This window comes from Coffea arabica, chromosome 5e, assembly GCF_036785885.1.
Source record: "Coffea arabica cultivar ET-39 chromosome 5e, Coffea Arabica ET-39 HiFi, whole genome shotgun sequence".
Classification (NCBI taxonomy): Eukaryota; Viridiplantae; Streptophyta; class Magnoliopsida; order Gentianales; family Rubiaceae; genus Coffea; species Coffea arabica.
Window position 1 is genome coordinate 9,881,929 of NC_092318.1, and position 15,272 is coordinate 9,897,200.

Genomic DNA, 15,272 nt, shown 5'->3' on the forward strand with positions numbered 1-15,272 from the left:
TACCTCAAAACAAGAGCTTTCAAGAGTTATCCTTCACTTCCCTTGGCAAAATTTAGCTCCTTAAGCTTCCCAAGCTTCCAAACTAATGATTAATCGGTTTAGTTTTTCTTGTTTTCACTCATTCAAGCTCAAACCAAGATTGATTGAAGTTTCCTTTTCTCTTGTTTTTCCTCCCTCAACTCACGGCTGATATGCAGAAATAATGGAGGAAATAAGTTGGTTTTTGGTGATAAATATGGTGTAAATTAGTTAGTCAACCATCCAATGAAATACCGCCACTTGTCGCCACCAATTCCATTCATTTTTTTCCCTTCTCTCTCTTGGTATTTAAAGTCAACAATTGTGGCTGATGTATGAGATATTTTGAGGGTTAATTGGCTGTAATAAAATAAGAAGATTAAGGTAATAAAGTAGGGATCAAGTGGTGTGTTCAATCGGTAGTACGCGGTACACGTCGGTTCGCACCGTTTTTCCTTAAATCACACGTACTAGGGTTTTTTCTTCCCAATCACTAACTTTTTATCACTGCTCCTAATCACATATTATTTCTCACTTAAAATTCATTTTTAATCACCAAATTTGATCCTTGCTCCGTACCGAAAATTCATCCGGCGAAAAATCGCGAAAACCCTAATTTTGCTCCAATCTTGAAACCAAAAGTGAAACCCTACTTTCTAGGTTTATTACACTCATTGTGGAACGATTGGGTAGAAGGGCTATAATAAATGAATAATTTCTAAATAAAAGGCATTTTTGAAAAAAAAAATATAAGAAATTTGCGAGTCCTCACACACCATATACAACATATATACATCAGTTTCACAGCAAAACAACCCACAAAATTCGAAAGATTGGTACAAAAGCATTGGACAGATTTGGCCAGTTCTAGTTTCTCTCTTTTCTCAATTTTCTCTTCATTTCCAACCGTAGTTGCTCTCACTTAACACATAAACAACACAAAGCAAGCATTTAATCCTCAAGGCAACTACCTAGAGTTCACCCCAAGTCAACTGGCCTTGGAATAAAAGCGAAAAATTAAACACCTCAAGTCCACTAGTCTAATCCATGTTTAGGGTAGTAAACCCTTGCAATCAAGCTCCAACTTTGAAGAAAAAAATGGAAGGATTCATGGAGATGAAAGCTACCTCTTGAGCTTTTGAAAAACCAGAAATTTTAGTCACCAAACCTCCAAGAAAAATCGCAAGAAGGAGCCTTTCACCAAGCTTAAATTGGTCTCCAAGTTATACGGAAGTTGTGTGATGATTTGTGAAGGATTTGGAGTAAGAATTTGCAAGATTGAGTGAAGCTTTTTCCCTTCCTTTTCCCTTGAAAGTTGGCCGACCAAGATGAGAGAGAAAAGAGAGGTTTGTTGTGTGGTGAAGCTTCTTGAAGAAGCTTGAGGGTTTTGTGACCAAATTCCTACAAAAGTCAACTAAGAATAGTGTTCGCGCGCGCGCGTTTTGTGTCCGTTTTCTCTCGAGTTTGTTTCACTTGTGCACTAAACCTCTAATGCAATTCCTCCAATAAACTTGGGCGGATTAAATTTCAAAAATCGTTCCAAGACTCTATCTTCCCCTCTATCCTGGACCCCAGGTTGGTTAAGTGGCCCTGGATCCTGTCTCTCAGCTAACCGTTCAAAGATATCAGTCATCCTTTAAATGGCAGTAGCCACTTGATTACACTCTACATTTTCTTGTCCTTGGGTCAGTTCAGTTGCCGATCCTTGTTCATCCCCTTGAGGTTGGTTTTGCCTAGTCCCTCGCCCACGACCTCTACCACTCCTTCGGCCGTCCATGTGATACACCGAATGTTAGGAGATTATTGTTTTTTGGTTTTGATTTAAAACCTTAAATTTGTTTTGTTTAAAGACTAGAAACCCTAAATGCCCAAAAAAAAAGAAAAGAAAAAAGAACCTAGTTACTTGTGACTAATCAGTTTTCTTAAATCTCTCATGTTTTAATCGAAACCCTACTTGTTATGGAATTGTAAAATCCCGCACATTTTCATAAAATTCCTTTTATTTGGAAATTATTACTTTATAATAGCCTTACCACCCAATCACCCTACAATAAGTGCAAATGAATATAAAATTAAGGGTCACCATTATCGTTTTCAAGTTAGCGCGAATTAGGGTTTTACGCCTATCCGTAGTGCGACTATCCGATACGAAGTGTGGATCAAATTTGGTGATTAAGAGTGAGTTTTAGATGATATTAAGTGTGTGATTAGATGTGATAATAATAAGTTAGTGAATTATAAGTTAAAACCCTAGTATATGCGATTTAAGGAAAATCGGCTCAAACCGACGAGTACCGTTCACTACCGATTGAACCCACCATTTGACTACTATTTTATCAAGTTAATCTCCTTGATATTAGAGCTTAAATATCAGCTCAAAATCTGATCTTGAGGGCCGAAATTGTTGACTTGGAAAACAAGAGAAAAGAAAACATTTTGGATTAACCAAAGTGTGACACTTGTTGGTTACTTAGAGACCTTTGACCAAGCCAATTTTCTTTGCTTCTTATCTTCACTTTGGCTCCATTTCTTCACCATTTTTCCTTGGTTTGGCCGAGAGCAAGAGAGGGAGAAAGAGTGAAGAGAGCTTTCTATTTCCAACCTCAAATCAAGAGTTGTGAGTGAAACCAAGAAAAACTAAACCGATTAACTTGTAGGTTGAGAGCTTGGGAAGCTTAAGGAACCAAAAATTCCAAGGAGAAGTGGAGCATAACTCTAGAAAGCTTTGTTTTTGAGGTAATATGGTTGACCACTCTTTTCTTTTTTCCTTAATCATGTTGGAGTTGCTTAGTAGCTTGTATTTGTGGTTGTAATGCTTATATTAAGTGATTTTGGATGATTGGGGTGATAAATTTGAGTCAGGGTTTGAATGATTTCCTTCTCATATTTATTTTATGGATGGTATATGATGTATAAAAGCTTGTATATGAGGTGGTAGTGATGGTTTCAAGCTAAAAATGGGAATTATATCTTGATTGTAGCAAATTTCCAGAATTGAAGTTTGTATGCACCCTGTTCTGTCCAGTTCAAGTTCACCATGTTAGAGGCTGAATTAGGCTTAGCCTAAAACATGAAAGTTGTAGCGAATGATGTTTTATAAGTTTTTATAAAATATCACCTCAATCGGAGCAATGTAACCTATGAAAAGACCGAAATACCCCTGACTGCCATAGGTAGAACATTAGGGACAGTTTTGACATTTCACCTAATCTGACTGCATCTGTTCACCCTGATCCGTGCCGATTTAGCCTATGGACAAAACATAGAAGTTGTAGTTCTATGTCTTACCTTTCCAACGCCCCTAAAAACGCAATAATCGGATTTTGGTAGCCTGAGTTATTGTCGTTTCACCATAGTGCGGTTAGCTAACCTGTTTGTGAGATTCTGGTTTTGTACATTGAAATTTTGACCTAGCTACACTATGAACTGGACTGAGTGGTCTTCATCAAAGTTGTAGCCCTTTATCTTAGCTTCAAAATGGTATTAATTTCATCCCAATCCGATAAGCATAGCCTCAGTTGTGTCCGTTACGCAAAACAACATCAAATCTGTCTTTTGTTTCTTGACTCAAACTTCATTTCCGCACATGTTCCTAACTTGATTTTGTACTTGTATGACTTTGAGCCTATTGAATGGCTATTGAAATAAGATTATTTTTTGTGTGACTTTGGAACTGTTTGAGGAAAATATTGAAGCCATAAATGGCTGAAAAATAGGTAAACACAAGGGGCATGCCGCTAAAGTTTCACTAGAGATATAACCTAACCTTTAGAGTTCTAGTTCTGTATTTTGCAAAGTTGACTTGGATATACTGAAAACTGGGTTGAGGTGTTTTCATGGAAGTTGTAACCTATTGCCTAAGTTTCGAGACACTACCTAGAACATTTTGATCCGATAACCACAGCTCCAGTTTTGGGCAAAATCGTGTAACCCGTTTTGTACCATTTTCATTTTCACGCAAACGCACTTGCATGTCTCAACCGTTTTTGCCGTTATGGACCGTTTAGGCCTACTTTTGTTATTTTGTTACCATTCCGGCCAATTTCGACATTCTTTTGGCATTAACGTCATTTTTGACCGTTTTGATTATTTTCGACCGTTTTCAATCATTTAAGTTATAAACTGCTATTGTATGGCCTTTTCACTTTTGTGTGTATATAATCTGTCAATACAGTCTGTGAGGCTTTTGACGGTGACGGTCAAGCTCAGTGAATTGTATCATTTTTCGTACCAAACTTTATCAAGTGAGTAATTGGGTTGTTTATTGATGTGAAATTATCAAAGTGCTTTGTATATGTTAAATGGGTACTTAGGCGAGGGTGTACTTTATCTCACTCGACCTAAGTCCATCCTTTGTTTTGATTTCTTATGTGAGAATACATGTCTTATATTAAGTATCACCCTCTTGCTGTGTGCTGATGGGGATGGTTACATGATTTGAGTTGAACCCCTTTTGCTGTGTGCTGTTGGGGTAAGTACTTTGTTGTGTACCTTTTTAGAGATACCATCTATTGAGAGATTGGATATCTCAGGGCTTCGTTCGAGTCCGGTTCCAAGGGTAGACGAACTATTCGAGCCAGTCGGGGCTTTGTCGAATAGTTCCATGCTAACCTTGGGATTTCGTTCTTTGTTAAAGCTTTGATGAAAGCTAAGTGATTTTGTTTCGCTCGAGTTGTTATGTGCTGTTGACTGGCCAGTGGGGGTTGATAAGGTGAACGGGGAAAGTAAGCAGAGTCTACGGACCATGAGTACTTTAGTTGACGGAATGTCAGCAGGCGTTCAAGCTCAGGGAATTGAATTGATTTTGGAGCCACCCGTATCCTACCCTTGTGATGTTACCTTTCTGTTATTGATGTGAACTATCCTGATTTACTTGTTTATTTGGATGTGAGTTTACATTTTACCCCCTGATTATTCACTAAGCATATAGCTTATCCTATTTTATTTTTTTTCCTTAGTAGGGGGCCGACGCGGGGATCGCTCGGGAAGGTGTTTAGATTTTTGGCTATAGAATAGTTTGTACTTGTTATAAGTTGACTAGTAAGATGTATATAATTGTCGTGGTGGTTATAGTTATCAGCTTTTCTAGGGTTTACTTTCTGGTACTCGTGGTATGTATGACTTGATGTACTTGACTTGATGTACTAGTTTATTCAACTTTTAAAAATGTAATAGAGTACATAGAACTTACTTTTGGCATGAAATCTATTTTCTCATGATAAGTAGTGAGTCCTGGCGTGAGTTAGGCAGGCGTTCCACCGATATCCTCGGATTCGCCCTTGAGAGAAGTGGGGGCGTCACAGGTGGTATCAGAGCGCCTAGGTTAGAGGACTTGGGCAGTTGGGAAATGTGTTATAGAACATATAAGTATTCGATTGTCTCTAAGTTGAATCGTATCTATTAAGATGAAATGCCGGAGAACTGATTAAGTGATATTTTGTTGTGGACTTAGCGATACCGGTGGACCTAGCGGCGCCGGAGTACGATTTACGGGTGTAGGCGGTCTGGTGAACCGGGTGGTGCGCCGACGAGTACTCAGATACCAGAGGAGGGTTGGGGAACCCTTTAGGCTATATTCTCCCTTCGGCCAGATGAGTCGATTGTGTGAGTGTTGACATACGTATGGATACCCTGACGAGGTGGTTATGACTATAGATGACGAGCGTCGTCACTTAGGCAGGACGGTCGACACTTTGAGGGCACAGTTGGATGAGGCCAAAAGGGTGAGTCATGCACAGGCCATGCGCCTGCGTGACCTCGAGACGAGATTACGAGTTGAGGAGGAGCGGACGCATACCCTTGGTCGTCAGTTTAAGGAGACCCACCGCCACCTTTTCGCTTTGAAGGGGCAGATGAGAGAGAGAGCCCGGGGTATTATGTTAGATTGTGAGGTTCTCCTAAATATGGCTGCCGAGGCGCCACCTAGGGCTGGCGGAGCGGGGCCTATAGGGCTGATGGATGCGATAGACTCTATAGGCTCTGTAGGGGATTTCCGCCAGGGCCGTTATTTTGAGTTGTTTTGTTAATTTATTTTGGAACCGGTGTGTTCATGAACGAACATGTTTTATACTGGCTGGATATTAGCTGCTATGTGAACTGATATGTGTATATTTTTGGCGTGACTTGTATATATATGTACATATTTTGATCTTTTGATTATTTCATGCATTTTATAACTTTTCAACGCTTTGATCTCATACCATATTTTGTCCCACTTATAGAGGTTATAAAACAATCAAATGGAGCCTCGTGGTACGGGTAGAGGACGAGGACGAGGACAAGGAACCGAAGGAGTAACCAATGAAAATACGAATACACAAGCCGAAACCCAAGTAGCTACAGCCATACAGCGAATGGCTGATTTATTAGAACGAATGGTCAACCAACAGGGTCAAGGCCAAGTACAGTATCTTGGAAATCATGAGGGAGAGGACCGTGCCTTAGAACGGCTCCAGAAGTTTCTACCACCAAAATTTTTGGGTGGACCTAACCCTGATATAGCGGAGAGTTGGTTGGAGCAAATGCTAGACATTTTTGCTGCATTAGGATATCCGGAGGAATGGCAGATAGCTTTCGTCGTTTTTCAATTTGAGGGAGCGGTTCGTGCCCGGTGGAATGTGATTCGAGCTAAGTGGGATAGAGAGCAGACCCCATGGACATGGGCTAACTTCACTCGTGAGTTTAATGAGAAGTACTTACCGCCACTTGTTCAAGAAAGACGAGAGGATGAGTTCATACGCCTATGTCAAGGGACCATGAGTGTGGCGGAGTACGAGACGCAATTTATCAAACTCTCTCGTTTTGCTCCAGAGTTAGTGCTGACAGATCAAAGGAGAATTCGTCGGTTTGTCCAAGATTTGAATGTGGAGATTCAAGAGGCACTGGCAACTGCTCAATTGGAGACTTATAGTCAAGCGATTGAAAAGGCACAAAGAATTGAAAGTACTAAGAGTCAAGTAAAGGCCTTTCATGATAAGAAAAGAAGGCAACCGGATACAAGTAGTTATAGTGATGGACAAAACTCGAGGAGCGAGCCACCATCTAAGATGAGCTGAGGAATAAGTGGTCCACGATCCACAGGGATCCCAAATCAAGGAAATGTGCAGAAAAGTCAGGTAGGGAGAGAGACCCAAAGGGGTATCTCACGAGGAGGTCCGACATCAGGACTTAGAATGGCATGTGAATTTTGTGAGGTTGCTAACCACATGGAAGATAATTGTTGGAAGAAAGGACAAATTCGGATATGCTACCGATGTGGTAGTGCTGAGCACCTGATTGGTCAGTGCCCTCACCTGCCAAAAGAAGGAAATTTGCCAAGAGCAGAAGGGAACACGTCTAAGTCGACCAATGCCACGAGTAATCGATCGAAAGTGCCGGCAAGGACCTATGCAATGGGACATCAGAAGGTGACAGACCCATTAGCAATCATCGAAGGTACCCCCTATCTTCCATCATATTGAGGTTCCTTCCATTCGTTACTACCATTAAGGCCGATCTACGAGACATTTGAAGTTCATTACTAAGGATTACATGGTTGGGTCTTGGATTGGAATATATCGAGGGACAAACTTTTGAAGGAAATTTTATTGTCGACGATGAACTCGTTAATGAGATATTAGAGGATTCCAACCCTTAGCTCGTTGATTATAATTTCGAGGACGAAATTTTTTTAAGGAGGGAAATTACGAAACACCGAATGTTAGGAGATTGTTATTTGTTGGCTTTGATTTAAAGCCTTAAATTTATTTTGTTTAAAGACTAGAAACCCTAAATGCCAAAAAAAAAAGAAAAGAAAAAAAAACCTAATTACTTGTGACTAATCGGTTTTCTTAAATCTCTCATGTTTTAATCGAAACCCTACTTGTTATGGAATTGTAAAATCCCGCACAATTTCTTAAAATTTCTTTTATTTGGAAATTATTACTTTATAATAGCCTTACCACCCAATCACCCCACAATAAGTGCAAATGAATATAGAATTAAGGGTCACCCTTTTCGTTTTCAAATTAGCGCGAATTAAGGTTTTACGCCTATCCGGTACCAAGTGTGGATCAAATTTGGTTATTAAGAGTGAGTTTTAGATGATATTAAGTGTGTGATTAGAGGTGATAATAATAAGTTAGTGAATTATAAGTTAAAACCCTAGTATATGCGATTTAAAGAAAATCGGCTCAAACCGACGAGTACCGTTCACTACCGATTGAACCCACCATTTCATCAAATTAATCTCCTTGATATTAGAGCTTAAATATCAGCTCAAAATCTGATCTTGAGAGCCGAAATTGTTGACTTGGAAAACAAGAGAAAAGAAAAAATTTTGGATTAACCAAAGTGTAACACTTGTTGGTTACTTAGAGACCTTTGACCAAGCCAATTTTCTTTGCTTCATATCTTCACTTTGGCTCCATTTCTTCACCATTTTTCCTTGGTTTGGCCGAGAGCAAGAGAGGAAGAAAGAGTGAAGAGAGCTTTCTATTTCCAACCTCAAATCAAGAGTTGTGAGTGAAACCAAGAAAAACTAAACCGATTAACCTGTAGGTTGAGAGTTTGGGAAGCTTAAGGAACCAAAAATTCCAAGGAGAAGTGGAGGATAACTCTAGCAAGCTTTGTTTTTGAGGTAATATGGCTGACCACTCTTTTCTTTTTTCCTTAATCATGTTGGAGTTGATTAGTAGTTTGTATTTGTGGTTGTAATGCTTATATCAAATGGTTTTGGATGATTGGGGTGATGAATTTGAGTTAGGGTTTGAATGATTTCCTTCTCATATTCATTGTATGGATGGTATATGATGTATACAAGCTTGTATATGAGGTGGTAGTGATGGTTTCAAGCTAAAAATGGGAATTATATCTTGATTGTAGCAAATTTTCAGAATTAAAGTTAGTATGCACCCTGTTCTGCCCGGTTCTAGTTCACCATGTTAGAGACCAAATTAGACTTAGCCTAAAACATGAAAATTCTAGATAATGATGTTTTTTAGGAGTCTATAAAATTTCAGCTCAATCAGAGCAATGTATCCTATGAAGAGACCGAAATACCCCTGACTGCCATAGGTAGAACGTTAGGGACAGTTTTGACATTTCACCTAATCTGACTGCATCTGTTCACCCTGATCCGTGCTGATTTAGCCTATAGCCAAAACAAAGAAGTTGTAGTTCTATGTCTTAGATTTCTAACGCCCCTGAAAACGATATAATCGGACTTCGGTAGCCTGAGTTATTGTCATTTCACCATAGTGCGGTTAGCTAACCTGTTTGTGAGATTCTGATTTTGTACATTGAAATTTTGACCTAGCTATACTACGAACTGGACTGAGTGGTCTTCATCAAAGTTGTAGCTCTTTATCTTAGCTTAAAAATGGTATAAATTGCATCCCAATCTGATAAGCGTAGCCTCAGTTGTGTCCGTTACGCAAAACAACATCAAATCTGTCTTTTATTTCTTGACTCAAACTTCATTTCCGCACATGTTCCTAACTTGATTTTGTACTTGTATGACTTTGAGCCTATTGAGCGGCTATTGAAATAAGATTATTTTGTGTGTGACTTTGGGACTGTTTGAGAAAAATATTGAAGCCATAAATGACTGGAAAATAGGTAAACACAAGGGGCATGCCGCCAAAGTTTCACTACAGATATAACCTAGCCTTTAGAGTTCTAGTTCTGTATTTTGCAAAGTTGACTTGGATATACTGAAAACTGGGTTGAGGTGTCTTCATGGAAGTTGTAACCTGTTACCTAAGTTTCGAGACACTACCTAGTACATTTTGATCCGATAACCACAGTTCCAGTTATGGGCAAAATCGTGTAACCCGTTTTGTACCATTTTCATTTTCACACACACGCACATGCATGTCTCAACCGTTTTTCCCGTTTTGGACCGTTTAGGCCTACTTTTGTTATTTTGTTACCATTCCGGCCAATTTCGACATTCTTTTGGCATTAACGTCGTTTTTGACCGTTTTGATTATTTTCGACCGTTTTCAATCGTTTAAATTATAAACTGCTATTGTATGGCATTTTCACTTTTGTGTGTATATAATCTGTCAATACAGACTGTGAGGCTTTTGACGGTGACGGTCAAGCTCAGTGAATTGTATCGTTTTTCGTGCCAAGCTTTATCAAGTGAGTAATTGGGTTATTTATTGATGTGAAATTATCAAAGTGCTTTGTATATGTTAAATGGGTACTTAGGCGATGGTGTACTTTATCTCACTCAACCTAAGCCCATCCTTTGTTTTGATTTCATATGTGAGAATACATGTCTTATATTGAGTATCACCCTCTTGTTGTGTGCTGATGGGGATGGTTACATGATTTGAGTTGAACCCCTTTTGCTGTGTGCTGTTGGGGTAAGTATTTTGTTGTGTACCTTTTTAGAGATACCATCTATTGAGAGATTGGCTATCTCAGGGCTTGGTTCGAGTCCGGTTCCAAGGGTAGACGAACTATTCGAGCCAGTCGAGGCTTTGTCGAATAGTTCCATGCTAACCTTGGGATTTCGTTCTTTGTTAAAGCTTTGATGAAAGCTAAGTGATTTTGTTTCGCTCGAGTTGTTGTGTGCTGTTGACTGGCCAGTGGGGGTTGATAAGGTGAACGGGGAAAGTAAGCAGAGTCTACGGACCATGAGTACTTTAGTTGACGGAGTGTCAGCAGGCGTTCAAGCTCAGGGAATTGAATTGGCTTTGGAGCCACCTGTATCCTACCCTTGTGTTGTTACCTTTCTGTTATTGATGTGAACTATCCTGATTTACTTGTTTATTTGGATGTGAGTTTACATTTTACCCCCTAATTATTCACTAAGCATATAACTTACCCCATTCTATTTGTTTTCCTTAGCAGGCGGCCGACGCGGGGATCGCTCGGGAAGGTGTTTAGACTTTTGGCTATAGAATAGTTGAGTTTGTACTTGTTATAAGTTGACTAGTAAGATGTATATAATTATCGTGGTGGTTGTAGTTATCAGCTTTTCTAGGGTTTACTTTCTGGTACTCGTGGTATGTATGATTTGATGTACTATGATTCGATGTACTAGTTTATTCAACTTTTGAAGATGTAATAGAGTACATAGAACTTACTTTTGGCGTGAAATCTATTTTCTCATGATAAGTAGTGAGTCCTGGCGCGAGCTAGGCAGGCATCCCGTCGATACCCTTGGGTTCGCCCTTGGGAAAAGTGGGGGCGTCACAGTCCATGATCTTAGTTATGCTTAGTACAAGAAATAATATAATTACGCGAGAAATTACTTGATACACAAGCCAACTTGAAAATATCGGAAATAACAATAATTAACGTGTATTTACACTTGAAAGTTCATATAACTAGCAAGTCATGGGGCATTTACAAAAATATAGCACACATGTGCCAAAGAGATGCAATTAGTCAGGCACGACAAAAGTAGAGTTCAAGTGCCTCAAAAGTAGGCCACACAGTCAAACAAAATACTATACTTCAGGACTAGTATCACCCCAGCTAATCTCAGCTAAACCAGTCAAAAGAGTTATCACTCCTAGTATAATCCTCAGTGAGACTATCAGGCAGAACCTTCTTCTCAGGGTCCTCCTCAGTACCCTCCTGAACCGGACTCCTCACAGCATCCATCACCTCATCAATCAACATAGAGGTATCGGCAAGAATCCCAGAAGCCCGATCCCGGATCTCCTCGATTATCCTAGTGAGTCGAGCTCTAACCCTCCGAACCTCATCACGTGCGCCATCAGCTCTTGCCCTCTCGTCTACTATTGTCCCCTCGAGCTCAACAATCCTAGCACCCTGAGCATCCACCATGGCGCTCAGCTCCTCGACCTCCAGAAGTAAAGATCTATTGGTATTCACCAACTGACGACGCTGGTCGTCGAGGGATAGTACGGGTTATTAGGGTAAGCGTATGTCACCCTACAGGGACATCAAGGTAATCTAGTAGAAGCCAAGTAACGCACACGAGCTTCTTCACCAAGAGCTAGATAATAAATAGATCTAAGAGACTCTACATGGCCATTGGCATGACCGTTACCATTAGCGACATATCCATTTCCATTATCCATCCCTGCAAAACAACCACAATTCCTAGGTTAGGAACTTAAAGTTACTAACTCGCTTAAACATGACTTAAGGTGTAACTAAATTATCTAATCCCAATTCTCAAGTGTAAAGTTTCTAAGATATCTCCCCAAATAAATCTCTAAACCTAAGCTCTTTGCCACCAAATGCCATTTAAGAAACTCTCGAGTACCAGTTCTCTTTAACCACCGGAATACAATAGGTAAACATTCAAGTGAATCCCACAGTCCGGTATCTTAAACTTTTAGCCTAAGATACACTATAAAGATCTGAAACCTAGGTTCTGATACTAACTGTGCTGCCCCCACTTCTCCCAAGGGCGAACCCAAAGGTATCCGCGGAATGCCTGCCCAACTCTTACCAAGACTCGGTACGATTCCCGTTCAAACTTAATACAATAATAACTATTAATACCAGACGACGTAAGAAAAGAAGTCACTTCCATAGATAGATATTCAATCTTACATTACAAGTTTCAAAATACATCCACTTTCCCAAAATAGACAACTTCCATAAGATGTCGAGTCAAGTATGTGATGCCCCCACTTCTCCCAAGGGCGAACCCAAGGGTATCAACGGAACGCCTGCCTAGCTCTCGCCAAGACTCACTACAAAACTCAAGCATAAATATAATCGATCGTTCTTAAAAGCTCAAACGGAGTATATTATATCCACCAATCCAACATACCAAAGTACAAGTCCAATACTTCATCTAAATTTTCATAATAATAATAACTTAAGTACAATCCTTATGTTTGCAATTCAAATCGTTCTTACAAAAGTATAATCCCCAAAATATCATGAGGTTTACATTCACTTCAACCACAAGTACATCATACCATAAAGTTCACAAATCTTTCAAAATAACCATTACATTCCACAGAGAAAATCAATCACAACCCAGATAAAGGATAATCCACGGTACTCGAAAGCCTTGTGCTTGAGTAACTATCCTTCTCGAGCCCTAAAATGTTTTTGGGGTGAGCTAAAGCTCAATGAGGTTTCAAAAGGGAAAATCAAGTATTTATAAATCAGTGCGTAATTGCTATTTTAAAATCACGTGGACAAATAGGACTTTTGCTAGTAACTTTACTATGAGTACAACTCATAAATCATTTAAAATCACTAATGTATATTTGGAATGAATGACCATGTAAATGTATTTTCATGAATTTTTATAGTCAAACAAATAGCGGCTCGTCCGACTAGAAGAACATTACAAGGATTGCTTCGTCTCAGAGCTTAATGCTCATGAGGAGTCTTACCCGAGAAATGTCAACTAGGAGAGCAATAACAGTAGCAATAGTAAAGCAAACACAAAAGGATACAGTACTCGGTCCACTTCCCGTCCTTATAACTCCCATCGGTAGCTCCTTTGGTTGACTGGCCATCACCTTATCCCTCCAGCGGTAATACTCGAGTATACCAAAATACAGTGCCCAGGGTTATCAATCTATCCGACCGAGTCCGCTTCTGGCTCGAATAGGTGATAACGAAGGGGGGAAGGCCTTGTTCAGCCGATGTGATAAAGTACACATGGCCTACAGCATACACAAGTAACACATAAACAATGAAATATTGAATAGTTAAGTGATACAACAACAGTTAGGTCGAGTGCGATAAAGTACACACTCGCCTTGGAATAATTATTTGTCATTCAAGTGAACAAGATTCATCAAGTATTTGACCACTTAGGCATGTAAGAAGAACTTATCAAGTCACATCACGTATATATATATATGCAATTATACAAACAGTGGTTATAAAAGTTCGAGAAGCAATTTTTTTTTTGTGCAAAACAGTTTGGAATCCCTCACCGTAATCCGGAGCCAAGCAAGAGCAACAGCATGAAATTAAAAGAGCTTCTCGGTGTCCTCTAGATCACCTGAGATTAATCACAATCACGAATTACCTAGATGCTCGATCAAGGCGAATAAAAGAAAACCTCTTAGATACACACACTCAAGAGCCTCAAGCTCAAACAAATCGAAATAGGAAGATTTCACTTAATCATTGGAATAATAACTAAAAGGAATTTAAAGTCCCATTTTCGAGTTAAATCGTGGCAAGGACTATCAATTCCAAAAGAAGAGTAAAATGCTTAAATTTGGCACGAAAATTGAGAAAGGAGAAAAATGTGTTCGTACTAGAAAATCTTCAATAAAAGCCCAAGTGCAAGAATATAAGTGAAAAATCATGTTTTCTAAACTTACGAAGCCAAAGTCTCCTTACAATCACCCTTTTTTTTATAATAAATATGGAAGTTAAAGTTCTAACATTCAAATAGGAAATTTAGTGAAATTCCTCAAGAATTTCTCTAGTTAAAATGCTCAAGGCCAAATTTTCAAGTGTTTTGGTTTATCGAAACCAACATTCAAAATAAAGTTCCAAATTATAAGTGAGAACCTTTTCACCATAAAAATAAGTTTGGAATATCCCAAGAGTCTCAAAAGCATGACCTAAGCTCTTAAAAGAGCAAGTAGGTTCAAATCGGAAAAATTTCTGTTTTAAGCGTGGAAATTTGAAAAATCAGTCCGGAAATCCAGAAAGTCCAAAAATGGAAAACTTGATACTGTTGGAAACCTCTTTGAAATTACTAAAAGTTCTTAGAAGACACTTTTCCATGATTCCAAACCGAAGGTATTCAAAAATTGGCTCAAATTTACTGTTTTGGGCACTCAAGACAGGTTTAAGTTGGTTTTTGGCCAACTTTGAAAATTCGGTAAAATTCACTTGATTTGAACTAACCTCTGAAATTTGGAACTCTATCAGAGTTGCAATCCAGGTTTAACACAAAACAAACGGAACAAGAATCGGAGTTTTGAGCACCAAGATATGATAGATCAAAGTTGCCAAAATTTTCTTGTTAAACAAGGGTTTTCAAAACTTAAATCATGAAATTTGGAAGTTCAGTTGAGCATTGAAACGGCTTCGGAATAGCACCAAATTTGGTATGGTTATAGTACCATATAAGGGCTATTCATCTACCAAATTTCATGGAGAAATAAGTACAGGAAGTCACTTAACTAAATCACTCAATTTCCCAAGATTTCAAGGCAAAACTGCCTTGTGCATGGAAATTTTCTTTTCCAAACTTTTGACCAAAGAAAATGCCCAAAACATGTCCCATTTATGATGATCAAATCTAGTAAGGGTTCAAGGCATATTTGATAGGTGATTTACACCAAAAATTT

General features: G+C 39.1%; 1 protein-coding gene across 1 annotated transcript; it reads left to right on the forward strand.

Annotated features, from left to right (window-relative positions):
* Positions 1 to 6,371: 6,371 nt before the first annotated feature.
* On the forward strand, positions 6,372 to 7,073 carry LOC140006887 (uncharacterized). Its single transcript, XM_072049556.1, has one exon. It carries the CDS (start codon positions 6,372 to 6,374, stop codon positions 7,071 to 7,073), a length of 702 nt encoding a protein of 233 aa, XP_071905657.1.
* The last annotated feature ends 8,199 nt before the right edge of the window (positions 7,074 to 15,272 follow it).

Coding starts and splice junctions, on each gene's coding strand:
- LOC140006887 (XM_072049556.1), top strand. CDS start 6,372: ATGGCTGATTTATTAGAACGAATGGTCAACCAACAGGGTCAAGGCCAA.